General features: G+C 44.0%; 1 protein-coding gene across 1 annotated transcript in view; it reads right to left on the bottom strand.

Annotated features, from left to right (window-relative positions):
• Positions 1–209: 209 nt before the first annotated feature.
• Positions 210–13,252, bottom strand: part of LOC147419672 (uncharacterized) — a 35,059-nt gene continuing 22,016 nt past the window's right edge. Inside the window, exons 4-5 of the mRNA XM_086505511.1 lie at positions 3,012–3,074; positions 210–486 (exon numbers count right to left, since the gene is read on the bottom strand). Coding sequence (XP_086361637.1) covers positions 225–486; positions 3,012–3,074 — 325 coding nt within the window. The 3' untranslated portion in view covers positions 210–224. The remainder of the gene's footprint in view (positions 487–3,011; positions 3,075–13,252) is intronic.

The following is a 13,252-nucleotide window of genomic DNA, read 5'->3' as shown; positions in this document are numbered from 1 at the left end:
CACAATATATACCATAAAGTATTTTTCATAGTTTGAGCTCACTGTTTTTCCGTGCGCGCGTAGACAGACAGTGAGCTCAAGCTACGAAAAATACTGGCTAAGATGATGTGCGGATGAGCAGCGTGCTTATAACTCCTCAAATGCTCATGCATTGCTGTCCGAAGGGATGAGCTAAAAACGCCATTGAAATTCAATACGGCGGAGAGCTTTAACTGCCCTTGGGTTTAACGAGGATCGTCGCTACTTGAAGAGCTCGATAGAGGTTGCCGGGTTGTTGTGAAGTTAAAAATGCAAGAGGAAGTGCTTCCATGAGCACTCGTTGCTATCATGTCATATTCTGTCGAGCTTGGCGTGTATGCTCCAAAAGCTGCAGTCACTTTGTCTTCTCCCTCAAGCTGCAGCAACTTCGTCTTCGTCTCCCAACCCTTGAAACTTATGTGTCTCCATCTCCGGCCATCCCTCCAAACTGACGCTAGGGTAATAACACTGTAATTCCACCAAATTTATAATCTGAGGCAAACATCCCAATGCTGAACCAAAGATCTTGAAAACAAAAGGCCATGTTCCTTACCGCCAAAGACGACCTGATCCAATTTGACCATGTAAAGAAAATCTTAGATCAAATAACTCTGTAAAGTGTGATTTCATTACAAGTGTCAGGAAATAGAATTGGACTACTATGAGAAACTTGCACAAAAAAAGGGGATCATGGTGATATACATTGTCTCTATTGAACCTTGCTACAAATGCTACTAAAGTAGACATGGGACAAGTGTAGATGAAAAGAAACACCCAAAAAGCTACACGTTTCCACATTAGAGCCTTTGAAAGGGGCTAAGGCCACAAACAAATCCTCAAAACAAAGAAAAAAAATACAGTTTATGCGATGACTCACGAGAGAGCAGAGAGCCGCTTATGAGAAAAGGGTGTGGGGCTCAAGGAAATATTTTATAGAGCCCATCATAGTACTTAGCAAATGGGCCACATAGGTTTTGGTGACTTGGTATGTGAGTTTAGAGCACACAATTTGTTTCTTGAGGAACATATTAAGATTTCAAGACTCATTAGGTAGATATGTGTGTGTGTGTGTGTGTGTGTGTGTGTGTGTGTGTGTGTGTGTGAGAGAGAGAGAGAGAGAGAGAGAGAGAGAGAGAGAGTTAGGATTTGACATACACCTTATAATTTCAATGGCCCAACCACAAACCTAGTGCTACCCTAAACTTGTATGCCACTTGTAGTATACATAATGCATTGTGAGAAGTTGATTGTTTCTTCAATGATCATTAATTATATATGAGTATGGCAAGGAAATCCAAGCATGGCAAGGTCTAGAGAACTTAGAAGATCTCCTTTTTTATATAGATGGGGACAAAGACTTTTCTCCCAATACAACCATCCGTGATTGCATTTGAAGGCATGACATTGTGTAAGCTTATTCATGATGGATAATAGATCAATGATTGGAGTCTTGGAGTATATTTCTAGAATCAAAATAAGTTCTTTCCAAGAGCCCTATATGGGATTACATCTCTCTTGGAGTGTGAAATTGTAAAGTATAGGATAAAATCATGTAATGGTGCGAAGCTGTTTGTGCTATCATATATTGTAGCATGGAAATGGGAGCATGGTAGTTTTTTACAAAATCTATCAAAAGTTTTCATACCTTGCATTTTATTGTTGTACTCTAAAAGATCCATCCGTTGATGTATAACATGCTAGAGAGTCCATATAGCCTTGCACAGAAAACATGGCAGTGTGACTTTGTAGTAGCTAGTGTCCATGGACAACACTTATGTGACACCACTACATTCTTTTACCCTACACCCAACAAGGGCCAAACAAGAAAGATTTTTTTTTAGTCATGCAAAGCAAGGGTTTCTTTCTAGATGAAATGTATGGATTTTGTAAAAATTTGGAATGCACAAGGACTATCTCTCGCATGGTACACAACACCACGATAGTAGCTAAATTTTTCTAATGTACTGCAAAATCAGCCTATACGCTTCGTAAGAAAAATAACTAAATTAGGGTGGAGAGAAGTCCTCTCAAGATTTCAAGGACAAAGGCACTAATGAGGAGAAAGGGTTATAGACTTCATTATTACAAGGGAGTTGGCTCCCTCACAAGCAAGAGATAATCCCAGTTTGAGTTTCTACCAGGAATGCACCTAACAAACCTCCCTACAATGTACTTGCTCAACAAGAATAGATATGAATCAAGTGATTTAGCTTTGGGAGATGGGGCGGTATGCCTTAGCACTCAACTCCTCCTTTCTCTCTAGCGATATCAATGCAAAAAAGGCTGGACCATTGTAAATTGAAAAACAAGTGGCACGAATTCGACGGCCGATAGAATGTACAGGTAATACATCTACTTATTGATGCCAAATAACTGTCCTTGTCTTTAATATGTTGCCCTGGTTTCATCATTTTGATCACATCATGTTCTGCATGGAAAATCCCGTACAAAGATGACCTCTCCTCCCCCTTTCACCATTGCACATAACCTACTTTTGCCATACGAGTGCAACAACCCCTGCTACAAAACTATGGGTGCTTGGAAAAAAATGTGAACTCTCTCTCACAGGGCCTACATATACATAAGACAATGTGTAGTTAATGCCGCTCTTACAAGGAAAAGGAAGAACAAGGGTTTGCAATCTGTAATTTGCCATGTGGCACTAATAGCAAAGCTTTCATCAACGGTCCACGATTACTCCCAAGAGTTCCATGCTTAGGTTACTGAGGCCTTATGTAGGAGAGTACCTTCTTGCCAGCTTAATATCACTCATAGAAGAGAAGCATGAACAAACTGGATGAAATATATATTGATGACACCTTAAATAATCGCTATCAAAAGCCCCATCAAGCCATGAGTTGCTTGCAGTGGGTGGTACATATCCATATAGACAACATCATACCTCTTTCCAGACATACAGTACAAAGGTCAAAACTAGGGGCGATCAATATTTTGAAGTACAAGAAAAAAAGTCTCCCTATTGTGCTTTCCACCTCTTTACATCATCGTCCAGCTTCTGTAACTCTTGATGATACTTGCACATGCGATACAGCAACCTGTGAAATATTTGACAAGAGTAAGTTGAGCCAAATAGAACACCAAACAATCTACAAGTCATAGCACCTCAACGGAAACATCGACAATGCGCTGCTGATAAGCTAATTGATTTTCATAGTCTTTCAAGCAAGGTTGCAGTGTGCCTAGCTTGGAGTGCCAACCATAAGCTGCTATAAGGCACCCCCAATTGAATAAAGCATTTACATATATGTACACACACGCGCGCGCACGCACGCATATATATATATATATATATATATAAATATATATATATATATATATATATATATATATATATATATATATATATATAGAGAGAGAGAGAGAGAGAGAGAGAGAGTGTAACAAACTTAGACACTCCAAGTCAAGAATCAACCGCGACAGCACCAAATAACCACTTCAAAACAATTTACAGATCACAATAGATTTGCACTGGCCCGGCGGAGTTCCGTGCCTAGAGATATTGGCCCCAAAGATTGGCGCCCCTTTCGGTATTTCTTTTTGTATTAATCAATCATCAAAGTACAAGAGAACGGTTAGGGTTTCACTCTCAAACTCTGCGTCCAGATGCTCTGAGAAGTGAGGCCCTCACCACTAATTTAAAGGTTACAAGGGATGCCCAAAAGCAGAGCCCCAAAAGCTTTATAAATCAAAAGCATCAGTTCTCTCTCTTAGAGAGTCTCTTTTTTTTTTAATTTAAAAAAAAGCAAGTTCTCTCTCTTTCATGCAAAAAGCAACGCCCAAAAGCTGCCAGCGCAAATTGCGGCGCAATTTCCGGAAAATCCGTACAACCCTGCCACGTGGCACTGGCGCCAGAAATTAGGGTTTCAGCCAGCAGTTAGGGTTTCCAGAAATTAGGGTTTGCTGCGAATTAGGGCTTCTGGTAATTTTAAAGGTTTGCAGGAATTTTAGGGTTTCTTGCAAAAATTAGGGTTTTTGCTGTCCGCCACGTCATCACTTTGTGACATACCCCCCTCTTGAAAACATTGTAATCGACCACGATTACGCCTGCAAAACCGACAAAAGCCATAAACCGTCTTAGCAGACACTGACTGTTAGTACCTACGTACTAGGAACACACATCTAGCACATGTACAAAATCGACAGTCACATCACACGACATCACAGGACATCACTAGACATCACAGGACATCACATGACATTCAACATTCATTCGGATCTTAGACCATGATTTATCGGCAATGTAGCTAGCAATCACATCTAGGTCCAATCGGGACCTCATCGATGTCCGATTGACTAACCCCTATTGCAACCATGTCTATTCGAGATCAATCAGACCAAAATGCTGCAGTCATTTCGGCTATCAGTTCCTGCACTCACAAGAAGTCAAGAACAAATCAGTATCATAATCAGGAATTCCATTTCATAAAGTCATCCAACAGAATACTGTCAGCTCTCAGTATCCCTGAAGCTCAAAGAGACATCAGTGACTTTAGTATCAAAATCGAGGCATCTGTTGACAAGGGAGCGGAGTAACTCCCCTCTTGTGCATCCCACTGCACCAGATCTTCGGCCAAGCTGAATTCTGGGTTCCGTTTGGAGTAGACTATGCTAAACCAAAACATCGAGGTAAAGTTTCACAATCCAAGGAGTATCTGCTAGGTCCTCCTCCTCCATCCTCTTCGCATCAAGTGCAGGATAATTCTTGAACTTAACCAAGAACCGCCTTCGGACTTTACCCTTATTCTTCATATCATAATGTGCCAAAATCTGTTCAGGAACAAGGATCTCCTCGTTTTCTTCCACTTTGGGTTGCTCATCAGGCTCCCCATCATCAGGCACATTACCCTTAACAGGTTTCAAGAGACTCACATGCAATGCATTGTGAATCCTCCAAGTATCTGGCAGTTTCAATCAGAAGGAGACATCATTTATCTTGTCAGTAATCTGGAAAGGTCAGTAGTATCACATACTAAGCTTTGGAAAAAGCCTCTCCTTTTTCCCTTTTTCTTTCTTAGGCGTGCCTTCTCAAAAGTAAGAGCACCCAATCATCCTCCTTCAGTTTCAAGTCGCGACGATGGCGATCCGCTGCCTTTTTCTGTCGTTCTTGAGACTTCTGTAAAGTCTCGCGAAACTTGGCAAAAGCCGTATCCAAATCTCGCGAATATTCATCCGCTTCAAATATCTAATCTTTCGTGCTCAGGAAGGATGGAACCTTCGCAGCAGTTTCAACAATCTCACATGGCGTCTTCCCCGTCGAAGAGTGTATCGTGTTATTGTAGGCAAATTCCACCAAAGGTAAGTTCTTTTCCCATTGAGTCTTCTGATGCGAGATACAAGACTTCAATAAATCTAAAATCACTGAATTGGCAATCTCAGATTGCCCGTTAGTCTGCAAGTGGAACGATGACGAGAACTGCAACCGCGTGCCAATGTTCTCCCAAATTGCCTTCCAAAACAAACTCATAAATCCGAGGTCTCTGTCGGAGACAATCGTCTCAGGCGAGCCATGTAATCGAAAAATCATCGTGACCATTCTGTATTCTCGGGAGATCAAAAAAAATGAAATCCATTTCAATATTTTCCCAGGGGCGGGTGGGTAAAGGCTGTAACAATCCCTGTGCCTTATGCCTGTCAAACTTGACCTTCTGGCATACCAAGCAACTGCGCACAAACTCTTCCACATCCTTCTTCAGTCTCCGCCAAAAGAAATCTCTCTCTACTCCTTTCATGGTGGTAGCAATGCCGCGGTGACCCGTAAAAGGTGGACAGTGGCAATCAGTCATAACCTTTTCCCTCAACGGCTGTGTAACGCACAACATAGTCTTTTTCATCAAGTAGCCTTCTCAAAGGAGTATCCAGCTACTATCTCCCCATCCCGTATCCGTGTGAAAATATCAGCAAAATCTGTATCTGTGGCATACTGATCGACCATATCCTCGAAGCTCCTAGGATGTATCGCGGAAATAGCCAGAACCAACGGTTATCGAGACAAAGCATCTGCCACCACATTCTTTTGTCCCTGCACATGGACAATCTGGAAGTGGAACTATGACAAGATGTTCGTCCACCGCATCTGCTTTTCCGAAAGCTGCTTCTATGACAAGAAGTAGTAGAGCCAACTCTGATGGTCTGTAAAGAGAGTGAAATCCGCTCCGAGTAGGTAATGCCGCCACTGAGTAAGAGCGTGGATAACCGCCAAAAGCTCTTTCCCATAGATCTGTGCTGTCATCTCCGGCCTAGAGAACAAACGGCTCTCGTAAGCTATGACATGGCCTTCTTGCATCAAGACCGCACCCAGACTACGACCACAAGCATCACAATATACTTCAAATGACTTCTGCAAGTCCGGCAAAGTCAAAATAGGTCCCGTAGTCAATTTCTCTTTCAATGTCCGAAAGGCAATCACCTCTGTGGGTCCCCATGAAAAAGGTACTCCTTTCTGTGTCAAGGTATGCAAAGGGGAAGCAACCTCTGCAAACTTTCGTATGAACCGCCTGTAGTACGAACACAGTCCCAAGAAGCTTCTAACTTCATGGACATTCCTCAAATCGGGCCAATCACGGATAGTCTCTACTTTGGCCAGGTCCATTTGCACTCCTGCTGCTGACACAATGTGTCCCAAAAAATGTATCTCTGGTAGGAAAAATTCACTTTTCTTTGCATTAATCACTAACTTGTGATCTCGTAATGCCTGAAAGACCTGAAGCAGATGATCTCTGTGTTCTGCCTCATTCTTGGAGAAAACAATGATGTCGTCAAAGAAAGTGCCAACAAATAGCCTGTACTCTCGAAAAATCCTATCCATCATCCGGTTAAATGTCGCAAGAGCATTGGTTAAGCCAAAAGGCATCACCAAAACCTCAAATAACCCAAAAGTCGTCCGAAAAGCTGTCTTGTAGACGTCTCCCGGTGCTATTCTGATCTGATGATATCCACTCTTCAAGTCAATCCTGCTAAAACATGAGGATCCCTGTAACCTATCGAGTATATCATCGATCCTAGGAATCGGAAATCTGTTCTTGATGGTGATTTTGTTGAGAGCTCTATAATCGATGCACATTCTCCAAGATCCGTCTTTCTTCAAAACCAACAATACTGGAGAGCAATACGGTGAAGTACTAGGCTGGACAAGACCCTTTTCCAAGAGGTCTTTCACTTGGTTCATAATCTCTTCATTCTGTGCTCGGCTCACACGGGAGGGTGGCCGGTTCGGTGGTGTACTACCAGGTATCAGATCAATGGTATGATCTTCAGGACGAGCGGGTGGTAACTCTCCTGGCAGGCCTTCTGAGAAGCAATCGGCGTGAGAGTGTAGAAAATCTTGGCGTTCTTTATCAAGTTTAGACATATATGTCCTATCATCATCACTCAACTCTTTCATAAAGATAGAGTAAACAAACAGACTGGACTTCATTAATTTTGAAATGGCCGAAGCCGATATAATAGGGACAGACTCGCCCTTCAGTTTAATATCAAGTACAATTGTTCTGCCCTTTTCTGTAGTCAAAGTCGCTTTTCTCGCCTGATAATCGACCACGGTGTTGTTCTTGTGGTACCAAGGAATCCCTAAGAGAACATCACAACCCTCCAAAGGCATTATGAAGAAGTCCTCATGCCCCAAATACCCCTGACAATGCAACCGAAGTTTGCCAATGACAGGTGTAATGGCTACGTCCCTGTCGAGTGCCGCTAGAACTGCCTCTGCAAGTGGTCCCATCCGATCGGGAGTAATCTCGAGCCGCGCCGCCAATTCCGGTGAAATGAAGTTGGCCTTGGCTCCTCCATCAAAGAAAATCAGGGCCTCTTGATCTTTCACTTTGCCCCAAGCTCGGCAAAGTTCTGTACTCTCATCCATGGTGTCGGGATCAGTACCCACACAATCTGAAACCAGTCCTGTTTTCATCTTGCCTTTTCGTACACGGCCTTTTCGTACACGGTCCTCAGCTGCTCTCGAACTCTCAGGCCTTTCGTCGTCCTTGTCATTCTGTTCTTTCTGTGCCTTTTTAGGGCACTTCGCGGAGATATGTCCAGTTTCGCCGCATCCAAAGCACTTCCCCTCCCTGATGTAGCGAGTCCGCTCCTGAGGAGTAAGTCTGGGTCGTGCATCCTTTTTCTCTGGGTTGCTCTTTCTTTTTCTACTTTCATTCCCAAAAGTCTGTCCGGTTCATTGTGTCGTGACCTCATCTGTGGGGTAGGTCAGACTGCCAGAGTGAATTGCAAAGCCCCGCTTCGCATGACTCATCAACTCCTGAATAGAAGTTGACTTCTATTCCAAGCAGTGGTCTCGGATCTCTGTAGGTAGACCCAATGTAAACCGCTCAATCTGTTCTCTGAACGAGATCTTCTTGAATGAAGAGGCAGGTAGAAAAGAGTTCCAAAATCTTTCACAGTAAGAATTCACTGTATCGCTCTTGGTCATCCGGAGATGGTTCCAAGCAGCTCGTATATCTCGCTCAAACTCTTGAGTCAACCAAGAAGAAATAAAAAGCCTCTTGAATTTCAGCCATGTAATTGGCACAGTCTTGCTTAATAGAAGCGTGGACCACCAAGTGCGAGCATTCCCCTTAAAATAAGAGGCAGCTCTCCGAATCTTGGAGTGCTCTGAATAGCGTCCTCCCGCGATGTCAAACTGCTGTATAAAAGACAAAGCCTTTGAAGCATCGGAGTATCCCGAAAAAGTATCAAACTTAAGTGCTTGGCCACCTTCCTTAAACTCTCAGACTTTCTTGCTTTTATCTTCGAGAAAGTCATACTGGTTGGCTTTGTAAAAATTCCTCTTGTTTGCATAAAAGTTTCCGTTGTCAGAGTCTGAACTGTCCGTAGACGAGTCCTCTGTAGAAGTGTCACTCACTGGGCGAGACCTAGATTTCCTTGCCTTTTTCTTGCCCTTTCCGAAGCGTTGTTTCTTGCTTCGCTTTTTGCTTTTCCTGTCTTCTTCGCTCGAGTCTGAAGAGCTAGAAGAACTGTCAGAAGAAGAAGAAGAAGAACTGGGTAGGCCTTCAAACTTGACGTGCTTCTTCAGTTTCTTTGCTTTGTCGAATGTCGACTGACGACCCAAATATCCCGGGAAGTCAATACCTTTGTTCTGCTTTTTGCCGTGCTTTTTGCCTTTCTTTTGCACGTCACAAAGCTGAGCAATCCGTGCATCAACCACGTTCTCCAGTTCCTTCTCCGTATATTTCTTGGAGGCAAAAGGTTTCTTGAGAGCGGGTTTCGGGAGTGGTGTTGTGGTTCTCTGCGACTCCCTCTGTACCTCTTCCAAAGATGTCTGGTTCATATATTTTGCCATCTTCGGGTCCTTGGCAAAATTGAGCATCATCTTTGTTGCGTCACCAATCAATTGACGACGCTCCATCTCTCTTTGCTCCGCCTGAGTAGGCCGAGGCGGGCCATACTCTCTGTCTGAATCTTCGTTGTGATCCCAGCCCGCATCTCCAGATGCAGAGGGAGTCGACTGATCATTGCCTGAAGCCATAGGTGCCGCGGAAAAAAAAAATCGGGGATCGGATTTCCCGTAGAAGAGAAATCGGCCGTGCTCTGATACCACTGTAACAAACTTGGACACTCCAAGTCAAGAATCAACCGCGACAGCACCAAATAACCACTTCAAAACAATTTACAGATCACAATAGATTTGCACTGGCACGGCGGAGTTCCGTGCCTAGAGATATTGGCCCCAAAGACTGGCGCCCCTTTCGGTATTTCTTTTTGTATTAATCAATCATCAAAGTACAAGAGAGCGGTTAGGGTTTCACTCTCAGACTCTGCGTCCAGATGCTCTGAGAAGTGAGGCCCTCACCACTAATTTAAAGGTTACAAGGGATGCCCAAAAGCAGAGCCCCAAAAGCTTTCAAAATCAAAAGCATCAGTTCTCTCTCTTAGAGAGTCTCTTTTTTTTTTTAATTTAAAAAAAAAGCAAGTTCTCTCTCTTTCATGCAAAAAGCAACGCCCAAAAGCTGCCAGCACCTATTGCCGCGCAATTTCCGGAAAATCCGTACAACCCTGCCACGTGGCACTGGCGCCAGAAACTAGGGTTTCAGCCAGCAGTTAGGGTTTCCAGAAATTAGGGTTTGCAGGAATTTTAGGGTTTCTGGCAGAAATTAGGGTTTCTGCTGTCCGCCACGTCATCACTTTGTGACACAGAGAGAGAGAGAGAGAGATGGCACATGAAATATATATATATATATATATATATATATATAGAGAGAGAGAGAGAGAGAGAGAGAGAGAGAGAGAGAGAGAGAGATGGCACATGAAAAACGCTAGAGAGAGAGAGAGAGAGAGAGAGAGAGAGATGGCACATGAAAACACTAGAGAGAGAAGCGAGAACGCAAGACTCAGCTCAAGAAAGAAAACACTAGAGAGTATGACCCAAACATTGGAAGCTCTGCTCACTGATCAATCACAACATGTCATAAAGTACAAGGGGGGGTCTCCATATATAAGCAAATAGTAAATTTGCCCTAGTCATTCAGAGGACCCCATGTCACAAACTATTGAGGTGTCAAGCCCTAAAGAATGGTGCAGATCACGGCCAAGGGGCCTAAACCGTAAGAGGAACAAGCAACAGAAGAAGAAGAAGTCCTACCAACTTATGGGACCCCGTTCGATGGGGCCCAAGTGACAAAGGAATTAAAATAAAGCTGGACCCTCGCACACCGTGTAGAATTTGATGACGTGGCAACTGTACGGAAAACCCTGCTTTTACGTTAACATGATGACGTGGCAATTGTACGGATTTCTACGTTTTGCGTTGACTGCTGACGTGGCAATTGTACGGATTTCCGTGATTTACGCTGGCAGCTTTTGGGCATTGCTTTTGGACCAAGTGCTTTCGAGTTTGAAGGCTTTTCATGTAGACTGCTTTTGGGGCCTAGGGCCATGGGCTCATTCTATGGCATGCTTCTTGGAGAAGGTGCAGAGTCTGGAGTACCGGCTTATACTGTGTTGATGCAATATAAATAAATACGGAAAGGTAGTCAAAGTTTGGGGCCAATACTCTCAGGAGTTGAATTCCGCCACTCCATGTCACGTGTCGTCTCTCTCTTTCAGTTCAGTTGTTATTGACGCACTAAAAGTCTGTTCAATCTGTTCTTTTCTATTGGCACGTGGTGCCACTCGCTCAACGGGCAACTTCTCAGCAGAACCCAAGAGGCCTAGCTTTTTGCTCCACAGCATAAACCTAGCGTTTTTGGACCAGATCAGCCAGCGTTTTTGGATCAAGACAAGCAGCCTGGCGTTTTTGCACAGCAGATCAGCCCCGGCAGCAGCAAGACAGCAGAACCCCTAGCGGTTTTGCAACAGAAGACAATTCAGCCCCTAACGTTTTTGGATCAAGACAAGCAGCCTGGTGTTTTTGCACAGCGGATCAGCCCCGGCAGCAGCAAGACAGCAGAACCCCTAGCGTTTTTGCAACAGAAGACAATTCAGCCCCTAGCGTTTTTGGATCAGGCAACAACCTCAACGTTTTGCAGATTCATCGCGACAAGACCCAAGAAGCATCAACGTTTTCAGTTTTCAGCAGTTAGACTCCGCATTAGAACCCCCAAACCTCGCAGATCTCACCTTCCCGTAGCAGATCCTCGCCACACGGTCAAATCCCGCAAAGTTCGCAGATTCAGCCCAGAAAACGCAGATTTCAGCATCTGCGTTTTCAGCGCGTCGTCATCGTACCGTCGTCACCGACATAGAGTCAAAATTCAGCAGATAAAAATTTGCAGATTTCAGCCCTCAGCGATTTCAGATTTCAGCCCGTCTCGTCGTCGTCCTCATCGTCGACGCCATCGTCAACAAGTCCAAGCATTGTAGAGATTTGTGCAATCATAAGTAGACCGCTCTCGCCATAGAGAGTGGGCAACTTTCTGGTGTTGTATTCTCTTCTCTCTCTATCTCTCGTTCTCATGCACCTTCATTCACACTGTCTTTCACTTTGTTTGTGATCATTTGCACTATCTCACTAAAGGAACAGAAGGCTCTCCCTTCCATAAGTAAAAGGAATCCTTGAGCACAGTTCGGAGCACTCATCTTGAGCAAAGTTCAACATTCACTTCCGTTGCACCTTACATTGGTATCAAAGCTTTGGCAGTGTTCTGTATCACTCAAGGAAAGAACCACAAGAACCACAGAAATTTTTTTGCTTGTTACAATCGCACGTAACCCAAGTCCTCTTGAGCGTGTCGATTCCTAATCGTGTTTTTGAAGAGTGACAGGAAACCCAAGAAAGAAGGACTTGTCCAGCCTCCCCTTGTGCCTCTTTTCACTCATTGAGAGCGGACCGTGCACTTAGCGGCCGGCCAATCGACGTGAGGTGGGAAAAAGCAACCTTGGTGTGAGCGCAAGGCCGCCAAGGGGTGCGCCCGCGGAAAAGAACAGAACTCGGGTGAAGAGAAGAACCTTCTCTAACACAGATTGCAAGCGAAAGAAGTACCTCAAGAACCTCAAGAACCTCAAGAACCCAAGCACCTCAAGAACCCAAGAACCTCAAGACCCTCAAGAACTCAAGAACCTCAAGAACCTCAAGAACCCCAAGAACCAAGACCCACAAGAACCAAAGTTCCTCGTGAACCTAAGAACCCACGACTTCAGTGGATGGTCATCACTCGAAGCAGAATGGATACTTCGCTTGGTGGTGGTGAGCATGAAAGAAGCGAAGAAGAATTTCCCCACCAAGGAGGTTTTTCTGACCCTCTTCCAAGGATTGCACTAACTCCTATGGAGGCTTCCGACATGATGATGGACATGAAGTTAGAACTTGAAGCAAGAGAAGCAGAAAGAAAAGCAATAAACGACCGACACATGGAAGAGATGTTGCGACTCTTTTCTCAAGTGCAGGCACAGATGCAAGAGATTCGGGAAAAGCCTAAAGGAAACTCTCTCAGTCTCGTCTTCTCCAAAGCAAGACACACAGGAATTACATGATTTGCATGATGAATTGAATGATAATGATACGCATGATGATTTGAATGACAATGACAAGCATGATGATTTGCATGATGATCAAGATGTGATTTCTCACAAGCATGATGATTTGCAAGAAAAAGATGTGATTGTTCACAAGGATGAGGTGTTAGTTGATACTTTTTCTAGCGAAGCTAACCTCATTGCAGATTTCAGCCCTTAGAATTTTTGGATTTCAACCCGCCTCGTCGTCGTCCTCGTCGTCGTCGACATCGTCGGCAAGTCCAAGCATTGTAGAGATTGGTGCAATCATAAA

Source organism: Adiantum capillus-veneris, chromosome 29 (genome assembly GCF_014529385.1).
Source record: "Adiantum capillus-veneris isolate H3 chromosome 29, ASM1452938v2, whole genome shotgun sequence".
NCBI classification, from domain to species: domain Eukaryota; kingdom Viridiplantae; phylum Streptophyta; class Polypodiopsida; order Polypodiales; family Pteridaceae; genus Adiantum; species Adiantum capillus-veneris.
The sequence above is the reverse complement of the archived record's forward strand: the minus strand, read 5'-3'. Positions and strand labels throughout refer to the sequence as shown.